The following is a 14,687-nucleotide window of genomic DNA, read 5'->3' on the forward strand; positions in this document are numbered from 1 at the left end:
TAAGGGAGTTATTAATGGAGGAGACCCCATTGAAACCTCCTTAAACTCCCCTTAATCTTGACTCCTTACTTTCTAATTTAATGAAAATTTCAGGAAGACAGGAACCTTTCCATTAATTTCCACTTAATAACCTGCACAAAAGACATCCCTTAATTTTTACTGTCTCCACAAATCAAGCCATGAATAAATGCCTTATAAACCCATGATACTAACCTTACATTATTAAAAGCTATGTTATTTTTAATGGATAAATAATGTTTATGTAATGGCGAAATTAAGGACATTTCAGGGATAAAATTAAGGGGTTTTCTGCTGACACTGAGAGAAATATTCAAACAAGACGCTGAAACATCACAACAAATAGAAAAAATCCAGATGTTTGTGCTTCAGTTTCTCCACATTTCCCTGTAGTTCAGCCTGGCATGTTTGGTGTCTTTGGAAACCTTGAGATCTGGACTAGAATTTGAAATAAAGTTCTGTGGGTTTGAACAAAGTTTGGCTGTACAACATGAGTTTGAAATGATGGAGGAGGAAGAAGTTTAAATCACTGCAGAGTAGCTATAGATGTTGTAGTTTCTCCAGAAGTGTTGCATCAGAAACTGCTGCAGTGTCTGAATGTGGAGCGGTATTTTGTTCATGCATTTTTTTTAATTTTATTTTATTTTAGTCTAATGAAAAGAAGGCAGTGTGACCTCTGTGAGCTGCAGGGGAAACATCACAGCGATGCTCAGGAGATCTTCACTCTCACTGCGTTTTAAATAAACTGCCTTTGACTTTTACTTCAGTAGATTTTTACACCGGCAATTTGACTTCTACTTCAGTAACATTTCAGCAAAGGAACCAAACTTTGACTTGATGTTTGAGTTTTCTTTCCAGCCCTGGTGATGGGTGTAACGGTGCATTCAAATCATGTGGGAAAGATGGTAAATATGAGCTTCCTCCTAGAGAATACTGTTCACCTCAGCTGGTTATGATGATGGTGCTGAAAATTAGAGATGTGTGATAATCAATTAATGAATAGATACATTTACTATTGTTTCCTTAAGCAGAGCATTTTAATTGTCTCTGTCTCGATTGGATGCAGTTAATAAATGAATAATTGGAAAGATAAATGAATGAATGATACAAAAATGGCCTCTGTGTTTATTGAGGATAATAAATAAATAGGTAAATGAATGAGTGAATGCTGTAGTTTCTATCCTGTCTCGATCCAGATCATGTTAATATCCTCTGTGTGTGTGTGTGTGTGTGTGTGTGTGTGTGTCCCGTTTGGTCCTGCTGAGCTTCCATCTGTCTCATGATGCTGACCAACAGGAGAGACACTGCAGCAGGTCAGCTTCACTTATTTGCAGTTAGAAATGATAAAACACATGAAACACACAGTAGATAAACAACAACACAGCGTGCAGCGATACAGAGAAGCCCCAGGAGATTATGAAACATCTCCGTCTACGGACATGTTCGCCTAAATTAGATTAGAGCAGATTAAATCAGATTAGATGAAATTTGAAATGATCTCTCTGGGGAAACTGGGTCACAGCAGCAGATAATGAGATAAAGATGAGAATTAGGAAAACAGACAGTAACTAGCTGTCACTCAGTAGCTTCATTCCTCTATCACTCTGCTGTGAAACTGTCCAGATATTCCAGCTCCACGTGTTGGATTTTCACCAAAAGTTAATAATTTCTTCCATGTCTCATCACCAACTGGTTTCACATTTTCCTGACTGGACCTGAATGTGACATGAGATCTGCCTGTTCACATTCTGCACACTTTAATCATTTCATCTGATTATCTCGACACCAGCTGACCAATCAGCTCTCTGTCTGTTCAGTTTCCATCAGAGCTGCTCCAGAGCCTCCGTGCTGTTTGATTGGTCCAATAATGGAGGGTTTGTCTCTTCTTCTGTCTGCTGATTGGCCACAAAGTCTGATGGTGTTACGTGAATCTGTTTGGAAGTTATATGTCTTTTAGTGAGAAGCCACGCCCACTGCCACGCCCCCTTTAGACAATTGGTGTGACAACATTTCCACAAAGTGTTATGCAAATCCATTGGTCACTTTTTGAGAAATCCTGCTAACAGACGAACAGATAAACAGACAGAATGGGACAAAAACATAAAGGTAACGATAGATAATGAAGATAATAAGAAGACTAGGTATTGACAGTGATGGCTGCTCCGTTCTGACACATCTCCGCCACGCCTCCCCGGACAAGCCACGCCTCCCCGGACAAGCCACGCCTCCCCGGACAAGCCACGCCTCCCCTGACGAGCCACACCTCCCCAGACGAGCCACGCCTCCCACGGACAAGCCACGCCTCCCCAGACAAGCCACGCCTCCCCGGACAAGCCACGCCTCTCTTGACGAGCCACGCCTCCCACGGACAAGCCACGCCTCCCTTGACGAGCCACACCTCCCCTGATGAGCCACGCCTCCCCTGACAAGCCACGCCTCCCCTAGTCAAGCCACGCCTCCCCTGACGAGCCACGCCTCCCCTAGTCAAGCTATGCCTCCCCCAACGAGTCACGCCTCCCCTGACAAGCCACGCCTCCCCTAGTCAAGCCACGCCTCCCCTGACAAGCCACGCCTCCCCTAGTCAAGCCACGCCTCCCCTAGTCAAGCCACACCTCCCCCTTTTGTATTTTTCATATTAAAGTCAACCAAATGAAAGCTTTTGTAGCTTGAAGTTCAAATTCTGGAAGTTTTGCAGGCAATGGCTTCCCTTTCTTGGTCATGTAGGCTAGTCCTTTTATTTATGTATTTATTTTTAAAAATGTACATAGGCTGCAGCCTAGCTGTATTTTACTGTATTAGTATTGCTGTATAGTATAGTATAGTATAGTATATTAGTATAGTATTACTGTATTCACTCTCCTGTTAGTTGACACGGCGGTGGAAGTGCCACAGTGTGTCGGCATCTGCCGCTGCCACTAAATGATCCAGGCCTTACTGTAAATTCAAGATGTTCATGATGTATAGATCATTTGATAACTGTTCGGTCTATCTGAAGTCCTCACTTGATGAAGTCATGCTAGTTTTATATGCCAATCTTATGGGTAGAGTTTCCTGTGCTGAATGTTCAAAATGGCCGCCGTCAGTCCCTGAATCAAAAGGTCAGATCACACTTCAGAGTGAAAAGTGGCTTCACTGAATAAATCCATAAACGAACCCAGTGGAGGCAGGAGAGACATGGCTTTAATGTCTTCTTGTTGTCTTTATTAGCCTATGTGTTTTTATTTTACACACCAACACACACCAACACACACCAACACACCGACACACACTAACATGCACTAATAGGTATTAACACACCAGCAGGAATTAACTCACACCTACACACACCGACACATGGAAAGGAGGACAGAAAACGAGGCTGTTCTACTTTCAACTCCCACTGTCTGAACTGACAGAGAGACAGACAGGTAGACAGACAGGTGACAGACAGACAGACAGACAGACAGGTGACAGGTAGACAGACAGGTAGACAGACAGACAGGCAGGCAGACAGACAGGTGACAGACAGACAGACAGACAGGTGACAGACAGACAGACAGGCAGGCAGACAGGCAGACAGACAGGTGGATGTGAACTCACAGGCATGTTGAGTCGCAGTGACCTCCTCTTCCTGCCGCTCTTCTTCTTCTCCTCTTTCTTCTTGCACGGATCTGCGGCGGTGCTTCCCATCTCCAAAATCCCCGAGCGACCTGAGCTCAACCAGCAGATTATCCGTCCGAACGTCCCGCCTGCCGGCCAATGAGAGACCAGAGCCGGGCCCTGGTCCTGTAATATTCCTTATAGTGACCTGCTACTGATTAATGGTATTTTCTAGGCTATATCTTATGGTTGCACTGTAGTAGGCCTATAATATTCGTACAGTAGTCCTATAGGGACTTATAGTGAATATACAGTGATCTTATGGTACTTTATATTTTTTATGTCCTATATAGTAGCCTATATTTTTCCCTGTATATTTTTTATTTTATGTATTATTTTATTTAGGCTATTTATTTAATTATATTTATTTATATTTTTTATTTATTTGTTTTATTATTATTTTATTATATCTATTTATTTTATTATTTATTGATTTTTATTTTCATCTATATTATCTATATTTTTCATCTCCTAGTATCACTATAATGTTCCTATTATATTGCTATAGTATCCCTATAGTGTAATGTGTGTTTAGTCAACGGTGAGTTTATAGTAACATTATAGCAGTTATTCCTATAATATTACTATAGGGACTCAAGAGTGTGTGTGGTACTCAATAGTGAGTTTATAGTAACCTTATGGTACTTTATGGTATTTATTTATTTATTTTTATCTCCTATGGAATCGCTGTAATATTCCTACAATATTCCTTGCTGTGATATCTATAGCATCTTCTAACATGTATTATCTTCTGTATCTATATCTTTTTCACATGGGATTTATTCATCTGAACAGGCTCCACCTGTCTCTACAGATACTCACACTTCAGAAAATAAAATATAAAGCTAAACGGTCTGGCGGCTCGGTGGCGTCTCGGTGTCCGCTGTGAAAACCGATTCAAGAGTGTGACAGCAGCAGGCAGATGAGGGGGAAACTCTCCCGTCATCCACCCGAGGGTCGTTTCCCCTTCTCCTCTTCCTCTCCTCTGTCCAGACCGTCCGCCGTGCCTCCCGCTCCTGATCAGATCCAGGTGAACCGGGCGGAGCTCCGTTAACCGGACCGGGCGGTGATCCCTCCCCGCGGGTTATGAGACGCAGATTCCTGGGTGAGACCAGCAGAAACAGAAGCCTACAGTGCTGAAGTCTTTTCTAACAGCAAACTCAGGCTGATCCAAATGAGCAGAGCGGCAGAGCGCGGCTCCATGACGGAGCGCAGCGTGGAGACAGAGGGATTACGCACGACGCACCGCGCGGAGCGGCTGCAGATTCTGGAGAGAAGAAGAAGAAGAAGAAGAAGAAGATGGAGCAAAGGAGGAGACAGCATCATCTGCTGTTACTACTACTAATACTGCTACTACTACTACTATTACTACTATTACTATTACTACTACTACTATTATTACTACTATTACTACTAATACTACTACTACTATTATTACTACTATTACTACTAATACTACTACTACTATTACTACTATTACTACTAATACTACTACTACTACTACTACTATTACTACTAATACTACTACTACTATTAGTACTATTACTACTAATACTACTACTACTACTATTACTACTATTACTACTAATACTACTACTACTATTACTATTACTACTAATACTACTACTACTATTACTACTATTACTACTACTACTACTACTATTACTGCTACTACTACTACTACTACTACTACTACTACTACTACTACTATTACTACTACTACTGCTACTACTAATACTAGTCTACTACTGCTACTACTACTACTGCGACCACTACTATTACTACTACTAGGCTACTGCTATTACTACTACTACTACTACTACTACAGGCTACTACTTGCAGGCTACTATTACTACTAATACTACTACTGCTATTAACACTACTATACTTGTAGACCTATTGCTGCTACTACTCCTTCCACTACTATTACTATTTCTATTACTATTACTATTACTACAACTACAACTACTACTACTACTAGTACTGCTACTACTACTACAACTACTACTAATCACAATAACAATAATAATATGTAAAGAAAGCTGTTAGTGTAATGTGTTGGTTTGGTCAGCAGGTGGTGCTGCTGTCTAAAGAGTGACCAGGTGACCAGGTCTGAATCAGACTGACAGTCTCTGCTCAATCCATCCCAGTAGTTGATGAGAGGAACCAGACAGTTCCTCCGGTTCCTCCTCTCACCTCCTACGTTGTTTCCTTCTGTTCCTCCTCTCTACCTCCTTGAATGTTTCCTTCTAGCTTCTAGGTTTCTGTTCCCACCAAACATATTTAATTGACAAACAAACTCTAAACCAGACAGGAGGAACCAATCAGTGAATTCAGCTGGTGTGGTGTTGGAATGAAAACCTGCGGACTGTTGGGTCACGATGACACAAGCTTGGAAACCGCTGCTGTAGACGGTTTCCTTCTAAAACTCCTCTCTGTTTCCAGCTAAAGGATGTTCAGAGTGGTAGAACATACCTGGGATATAAGGATGAGTCTGAGTAAATTAAAGTGATCCGCACATCTACACACACATTTCACTGCTGCTGAACAAAGATTAAAATGGTAAAACTCAGAGTAGATCTGACGAAGACCAATTTGGTTGAAACGTTGTTTGTCGCAATAAAAAATTTGGCGGAGCAAGAATGCTGTGCGGACATTTATTGGGATAAAATCATAACTGTCATCTGTCTCTGCATTAAAACCAATCTAAACACACGGCCGTTCCTCTTGATATACGTTTCAGTGGAGGTGGTATAAAGGACGGAGTATTATATTTTCCATGACAGCTTTGTTTCTCACCAGAGGGGGGCGCTGTCCTGTGATCACACGAATGTTAATGTTGGATAAACATTGATGCTGGGGTTAGAGCACAGAACATGAATGGATAGAACAGTGTTTCCCATTCAAGTCAGGTCGGAGCGTCGGAGGTTTTTGGTGTACCGGCCAAAATACCATAGAAAACAGTGGAAAGACCGTTCTGTCCACTCAAACTCTGTGGGTTAGAGACTCAAAACTCTTCTGCCTCCAACTGGCCGTCAACAAGCAGCAGTTTGTTGTGAACGAGGCCAACAAGACACTCGGGTGCAGATTCACTAGGATTGTGTTACAAGCGCAATTTGAGCGTTGTTTTCCACCTCAGTTGCTTGAGCTAAGAGAGTTTTTCTTTTTAGAAAATTTACACAAATCATGTTGTGGTGCAGACAAGCTCTTGAATTGAGAAGTGCACAGCTAACGGCCCTTCATCAACTGCAAATGTCTTCAGCTGTAAGACCAATGCATCAAGACTGCACCCTTGCATCCTAAAGCTCCTTTGTGATTGGATCGCTTTCAGATCTGATCTGAGTTCAGGATAGAAACCCTCTGCTTGCTGCTGACGATGACAGCAGCAGGTCAGAGAGCAGGTTGTGAAGTGTTAGTGAACTGGTGTGATCTGGATTTGCATGGCCTTGCCTACAAATACAAGTACTTGGGCAAAACAGAGGTGTGTCAAGTCAACTTTACTCGAGTCCCAAGTCAGTCTCAAGTCTTGAGACTGTGATTAATGCCAGTCTCAAGTCTAAATGTAGAACAGCAAGTCAAGTCAGAACAAATCAAGAGTCCAGTATCAATTTAATATCTTAAAGAAAACTAAATATCTAGGACTTTTCAATGCAATATGGTTTTAATAGGATAAAAACTTGGTAAGAGCATCATGAGTTTGATTTCTATAATCAGTTTCAACTTCAATAAATTCAATCATTCCATACAAATTCAGAAAACAGAATTTAAATTCAGTCGTCTGCTGGAACAAATCTCATCACTTCCAATCAAAAAAGTCAGAGTCAAGTCCCAAGTCACCAGAACCCAAGTCAAGTTACGTCTCAAGTCTTCTCTTCATGCATCAAGTCAAGTCTCAAGCAGTTAAAACTGTGACTCGAGTCCAAGTCCACACCTCTGGCACAAAATAATGAGATTTACGTATAATTTACGAAAACATGACCATGACAGGAGCAAAGAGCCTTTATTTTCTGACCAGCTCATATTATTTTCTTTGCACACCGTTAGTGAACAGCTCGCCCTCCTGGTCCGGTCCTGTCGGTGCCGCGGCTCTCCTCCCTGTGAAGACCTGCAGTGGATCTGAGCTCAGACTCTCCACAGGCCCACAGTCTGTCTGATCCAGTGTGTTTCTACTCTGCTCCTCCCTCCTCCCACCAGGATCACACTTAGTGGGTGTAGTGCATTACTGTCCAATGGGAGAATGTGTTGCTGCTGCATGTTTCTGTTACAGAGGCTTTGCGTTGCGATCAAGATGTCGCACGCAACGGATTTAGTCTACTTATGCATGCATGAACTTAAATGTTTTGCGTCTTTTTTACTTGCTGTCTGCAAAGTTTTTCTGATGAAAACATTTTGTCAGTGAATCATAGCTGCGACAGAAGTAATACTACAATCAATAATCAATAATCTAATCAGTCTCATCTCCATACATTTAAGCGATGGGATCCTGGCACTCTGCAGTCAGTTTGCAGCAGCAGAAATGCATCACAGTTTAAGTGTGATCCTGGTATTTTTCACATTACATGGTTCAACACACATACACATAAAGTTAAGCTGTGGAGGTTTTTTATCTACAGTGATCTTTGTCAAATCAGTTGTGATCGCCACAGTTCAGTTCAGTTCGTTTCTGCAGATCCTGCCGTAGCTGCTCTCTGCCAGCAGATGTCACCATTTCCCCTTTCCTGCTGCTCAGGATGCGACACTAACTCGTCTACCAGTGACTGAAGCGAAGGGTCGTCGCGGTGGGCGGTGTTACCGGTGGCATACGGTCCTGGAGTCCACACCGGTGTTATCAGCCCCACACCGGGAATACTGTTATTTTGTATTTTGTAAAATAAAAGCACATATTCAGAGCTTCCATGTTCAAGTTTGGCTACAAAATGATAAACGGACATACTAACAACATACTGATCACTAATATCTGATCACTAATATGACAGATTAGGATGAATAGGATTAATTACTTGTCCTTACCTAGTGACAGTAATGTGTCCAGTACAATCCAATGGGAGCCTAAAGAAGGGCGATGTGCCAGAATCTGACCTGCGCTCACATTAACTCTCTGAGTGTCGAGCAGTGTTAAGCCTGATTTATGGTAAGGCGCTCGACACCTTTGATAAGTGTCGCTCGACAGAAATGACGTATTTTCAACAGAAAAAAGTGTCTCTCGACACTTTCCCAACATGTCGCGCACCTGGAGAATTTTGTTATGTCGCGGACACCGTCACATTTTGTCGCGCAATGTGATTGGGTAGTCACATTGCGTCACACTAACGTCGCCATGGAGATTGTAGTTTTCACTGAACTGAACGTCCTTACTGATATTTTGGTCTGTAACTTTTTTGTCCTTGCTTAATTAACTAGTTAGTTTAGCTCGTAGCAAATATGGAGGGTATAGATGAAAGACTGGCAGAACAAGTTAAGACAGTATCGCCACCTGTGTGATTCTTCAATGAAAGAATACAAAGATGTGCAGATGGCATTAACGTCGTGGAAAGAGATTGCCGATACCCTGAATATCAGTATGTTGGACTGCAAACGTCGGTGGAAAAATCTACGGGACAGGTAGGTTTACTATCCTTGATATCTTTATTGGTCAGACGAAAATGTTACAGTAGGCTAAACAATACCCACTCGGTGGTCGAGAAGATTATTCTGTATCATGGAAGTTTAACGTTAGGATAGCGTCTGGTTACCATGGAGACGACTGAAAACGTTCGCCGAAGCATGAATTACAAATGTCGCGCGGCTCTTTATTTTCTGTCGAGCGACACTTATCAAAGGTGTCGAGCGCCCTACCATAAATCAGGCTTTAGAAATCTCAGATTAAAAAGTGTTACCGTTTACAAATACCGTTAACACATGTGAGTTCGGAGAGGAATTTTAAGTTTAACTTTCATCGTAGTGACGCTGACTTTGACAGCGCTCAGACCCTCTAGTGGCGACAGGCGGTATAACCGGTGTTGAGGAGGGAAACGACACCGCTGTCAAAATGGCACCGTGACAACTCTACTGAAGCAACTTTTTTTGGGGCGAGAATCAACCACATGAACTCAAAATTGATCTAAGCAAAGGCAGAAAGCCACATATTGAGGCTACTGTTGCTTTTTTTTGTTGCTGTTTTTATAAAGATACGCAAAGAGATCGCCTGCTAGCGGGTAAATTCCTGTTCAAACCTTGTGTGTTTAGATCATCTGTAAACCAAACTGGATTTTGGTTAAGCCGTCATGATTTTAGCGATGTCAACATCTACATATTTCGCTGATGTCAGACTGTAAAAATTCTAACTAGGAAGAAACTGGTAGCATCAGAAGCACGTTAGCTTTACCCTGCAAATACCAGGACGCCAATGTGGATCGAACAAAACGTGGCTTCACAACTCATTTCACATTACAAAATTAACGGGAAAATCCTACACATACAAACTATACATTTATACAGACATTCAAATCGTACCGGTGTCTCAGTCCCATTTCAACTGAACACAGTGAAAACAAACAGTAACAGTTATATCATTAATGTGCAGTAACAGTAAAACTCAGGTTTGGCTCATTCTTGTCAAGTGAAAGGCAAAAAGTAAAATAATTACATCTCAGTAAAACTCATATAGATATTTCAAGTCAAATTATTTCGCTGCACTCGCAGACAGTTTTGCTCGTTTCAAGAACTTTCACGTTTTGTGAGAACTGAACTCATTTTATGACATTTACTCCAAACCAGTGAAACAGCCTTGAAGAAAGTTTCTCGTTTCAAGTGGAAACATGAGATAAAAACATCTGTCGAGCTTGTTTCTGTATACAGTCATCAACAGAAACATTTGTTATTTTTGCACCTTGAATTTCATGGTGCACGTCCCGCAGAGAAACACTGTGATCCGTCCAGTAAGTCTCTATGTTGTCGGTGGATCTCCTCCTCCTCCTCCTGCTCCTCCTCCTCCTCCTCCTGCTCCTCCTCCTTGTACGTACACAACAACAAACCATAATGTTCCCGTTGCTTCATCAGCTGATGGGAACACAAATAAAACCAAACCAAGCTAAACCCGTTCTTGAAAAAGCGCGAACATTAATTAAAAGCTAAAAACACAATTAAAAGCTTTAGCGTGAAGAGAACTCCTCGTCACATGGACTCAGGCTGCAACACTGGTGACATGACACGTGTTCACATGCTCACTAATAACTCGATAATTGGGAATAATCAGATTATGGCAATAATTGGATTGATGCGTCTCCATGTGCTCTATGTGATGTGATAACAGGGAAAATCCCGGTATACAAGATTCAGTGAGTTGATTTCTCTCCTACAGAAAGTGATGTAAAACTTAAACTTCCTGCTGGTTGTTTTGGGCTTTGGAAGAGAAGAAAAAACACACAGCTATGTAGTTGAGGTGCAGCTTATAAACAGGTTATAAACATCAAAAGAAGGGAGAAGCCGCACACTCGTAACTCCGATTTTTTGAATTTAAGTTTGAATTTAATCTACGTTTCGGCACCTAATGCCTTCTGCAGGATATTTCTGATTTTGAACATGGAGCCGCATCTGGTCAGGTTTCTGTGTCTCATTACTTTGCAAAACAGTTTAACAAACGCTCTCCTGCTTCCAGCTCTCTGTAAGAGAGGAAGACACCGACAAGGTTTCTTAGAGCAAGCCGTCCGCTGTTGGACGTTGGGGAGCGGCCATTGGGAGAGAAAAAAAGTTATAATGAGTCCACGATTTACTGTAACGTGCGCATGTTTTAGTTCATTCGTGCGCACGAGATACAATTCGTTCCCTCGATTTCGTTAAACTGTGCAGTTTAGGAAAAAAATGCAACTTACAAGGCACCTTTTAGGTATTGCAGATATGCCTAGTAAGGATTTGGTATGCTAATATCCATTGTCTGTTTACACTGAATAGGCAAATCCCCCAAATATTGCAACATATTTGGCCACTTAACCTTCAGGCCATGTAAACACAACAAGGTGCTGCAACACACCCAGGACAGCGCCACATTTAAACATAATCACCAACATGTGCACTGACTCTTTATAAGCTGGTGAAGAGCGCATGTATTATATATCGAGAGCACGATATCACTATTTCGAGGGCACATTTTGGCAATTCACGCGCACGTAAAGAGGAAATCGAGGGAACGAATTGTATCTCGTGCGCACGTTACAGTAAATCGTGGCCACGACATAAATAAGTTTTCTCCCGATGGCCGCTCCCGGGCTCCGTACGTTTGTGTTCATGCACAGCTGTAAAAAAACAAAAGAAATCAGACTAAGAGCAAAGATGTACAGAATAATTCTAAAGATTGGTCAAAAACCTTCTGTGTTAATCAGGTTTCTCATAACGTCCTTTATCTGATTACGGAAATGGAAAGGAAATCGTAACCGCCGTAGCCGGACTGTGATCGGTTCATTAGTTTGCACGTAAACGCGCTCACTGGTGCCACGGAGGAAGATGTAATGGAAACGTTTGGCACCGGTCTGTACAGCTCTTCTGCTCCATGTGCTTTATATCTGAAGCATCTGTGATGAAAAATAAAAGCAAATTTATTTATTCTACAGCATGACTCTGTGAGGATGTCTCTCTGCTGGTGTTTAGCAGCGTGTGGATTCTTGGCGACCGGCTCGTTTCATGTTGGTTTTGGAATGGACGCACCTCAAGATCAATATTGTTCACGGAGGAATCTGTAGACAGAAGAGCCGCCTTCTACTTCCTGGGTCTGGGTGACGGCCCGGCAGATCCTGATTAACGGGTGGCTTTCCCTTTAGGTCTCAGCAGGTGAATTCATCCAGAAGCCGACAGAAAATCTTGTAGAGCATCGAATTGAGACAAAGCACAGAGATTTATTGCAGTCTTGTCCAGGCGGTCCTGAATCTCCTCCAGTGCGGATCGCTCTCAGACGGCTGAGACCCGCAGCTGCGTCATGGAACAAATTATTGGTTTGGTTTTTGATGAGAAAATTAAAAATCTTGTCTGCACGGCATTCCCGTCCGCCTATACTGTTAAGATAAGCGAGCGACAGGAGCAGAGAGGTTTGACTGGAAGGTCGTCGGTTTGAATTCCTGGGGAAGTCTGTGTGGGAGGAGTCAGTCGCTGCTGTCTGAGCGCCCATGAGCAAGACACTCTAGTTCCAGTAAGTACTGGTTGTACTGGTGTACTGGTCCACTCCCAGTGCGACAGTTTAATGCGTGAACGTGAAGCAAGGCGGAGTCAGTCAACCTTCCCTGGATAAGTTAAAGTTTAAAAAATTCTAAATTAAATACTGTTAACAGCCTAAAACAGATTAGGCTACATTTCATCAGGTTCGCTTCCACAAAATCACACAAATATAAACCGGTTTCACCAACATGGCTGCCGTACTTCCACAGGTTATACACTGTAAAAACTGACCGACTTGTTCAGTTATTTCATCTTCTCTCCACACTTATCAAGCTGATTTTAGGATTTTTTTCAGTGAAATCATCTCACTGCACTGGCAGATAATTTTACCGGTTTCAACAAATGTGACTTTTCTTCAGCAGAATGTAACTTGGAGAAAGTTTCTTGTTTCCAGATTTTCTTCATTGTTTTATGATGATTTCTTGACAGAAGTCATATTGGCATGAATCAAGTGAAGTTTACTGAAAGCAGCAGATTATCTGCCAGTGCAGAGAGAGAATTTGACTAAAAATATCATGAAAGAAGCTGATAGGTCTGGAGACAAGAGAACATCACTGGACAGATTGTCAGTTTTTGCAGTTTTGATCAGTTCTCTCCTTTGGCAGCAATGTTAAGAAGCAACTTTCTGTCTCTCTGACTCTGTGACACTGATTTAGTGTTTCAACACGGCGTCTACCTGACTAACAAGTAGTTTCTGGTCTGTTAGCATTTTGTGAGCCTCGATCAAATCTTATAGTGTTTCAGTCGACGACAGAAACAGAACAGAAACATCTGTCAGTGACAGCAGCTGGATTGTGTTAAACTCTGTGCTGAAACAGAGTCGGAGGAGACAGGAAGTTGCTGCTGATGGAGAGAACTGACCTAGAACCTGCTGAGAGGAAGAGGAAGAACGGCAGCCATGTTGGAGAAAAGGGTGAATTCAGTTTTGGTGATGAGATGAAAGGGAAAAGTGTGACTGCCGCCCCCTAGCGGACCGGAGCGTGAAGTGCGGCGCTCAGTCCCAGGTACTCCAGGTTCTCCGCCGCAGGCAGGAAGAGGCCGTTACCGGTTAACCCGGTGGCGGGCGGGGTCGAACCGGCGGCGGGCAGGAAGTCGGCCCGGTAGTCCGGGTTGTCGAGGCTGTCGCTGGCGACGAGGGGGAGCGAGGCGCGGGCGGTGTTCAGGTACTCGGGTCCCTCGGGGAGCTTGGGCTCCTCCGGCGGCGAGGGGATCGATGCCGCGCCCCAACCCAGGCTCAGGTCCTCGTAGTTGGGGTTCAGAACCTCCGACAGCCTGCTGCTCCGGCTGGTTTCACTCACACTCTGGTTCATGTACTCTGGAAAACACAAGAGACTCAGTTGTTTATTGGCTGATTTTATTTATTTAACCACTTATTATTTATTCATTCATTCTTTCATTTAATCATTTGTTTATTTATTGACTAGTTTTATTTATTTAACCACTTATTATTTATTCATTCATTCTTTCATTTAATCATTTGTTTATTTATTGACTAGTTTTATTTATTTTGTTTATTGATTTTCTCATGTGTGCCACTCATAATGTATTTATTTAACTGTTTACGTATAATTTATCTATTTATTTATTCAGTTATTAACTTTATTCAATTATTATCTTGATATTTAGTCAATTATATACAGTATTTATTTCCTCAATTATTTTGTCAATTATGGATTTATTTAACTGTTTATTTTAAATGTATAATTTGTTTGTATTCATTTTACCTATTTATTTATCATACATATTTGTTTATGTGTTGATTTGTTAGCCCATTTATTTATACATTCATTTATCATCTCATTTATTTATTTATTAAACACACACACATACTCACAAAAACTCTCTCT

General features: G+C 42.0%; 2 protein-coding genes across 2 annotated transcripts in view; both read right to left on the reverse strand.

Annotated features, from left to right (window-relative positions):
* The window catches only part of LOC139933328 (5'-AMP-activated protein kinase subunit gamma-2-like), a 24,963-nt gene extending 21,211 nt beyond the window's left edge, over nucleotides 1-3,752 (reverse strand). The window contains exon 1 of the mRNA XM_078291513.1: nucleotides 3,598-3,752. Within this exon, the coding sequence (XP_078147639.1) occupies nucleotides 3,598-3,687 (90 nt within the window). The 5' untranslated portion in view covers nucleotides 3,688-3,752. The remainder of the gene's footprint in view (nucleotides 1-3,597) is intronic.
* A 9,585-nt stretch (nucleotides 3,753-13,337) lies between these two features.
* Nucleotides 13,338-14,687, reverse strand: part of LOC139918625 (melanoma receptor tyrosine-protein kinase-like) — a 24,174-nt gene continuing 22,824 nt past the window's right edge. Inside the window, 2 exon segments of the mRNA XM_078291514.1 lie at nucleotides 13,338-14,155; nucleotides 14,671-14,679. Coding sequence (XP_078147640.1) covers nucleotides 13,806-14,155; nucleotides 14,671-14,679 — 359 coding nt within the window. The 3' untranslated portion in view covers nucleotides 13,338-13,805.

The sequence above is a fragment of the Centroberyx gerrardi genome, chromosome 22 (genome assembly GCF_048128805.1).
Source record: "Centroberyx gerrardi isolate f3 chromosome 22, fCenGer3.hap1.cur.20231027, whole genome shotgun sequence".
NCBI classification, from domain to species: Eukaryota; Metazoa; Chordata; class Actinopteri; order Beryciformes; family Berycidae; genus Centroberyx; species Centroberyx gerrardi.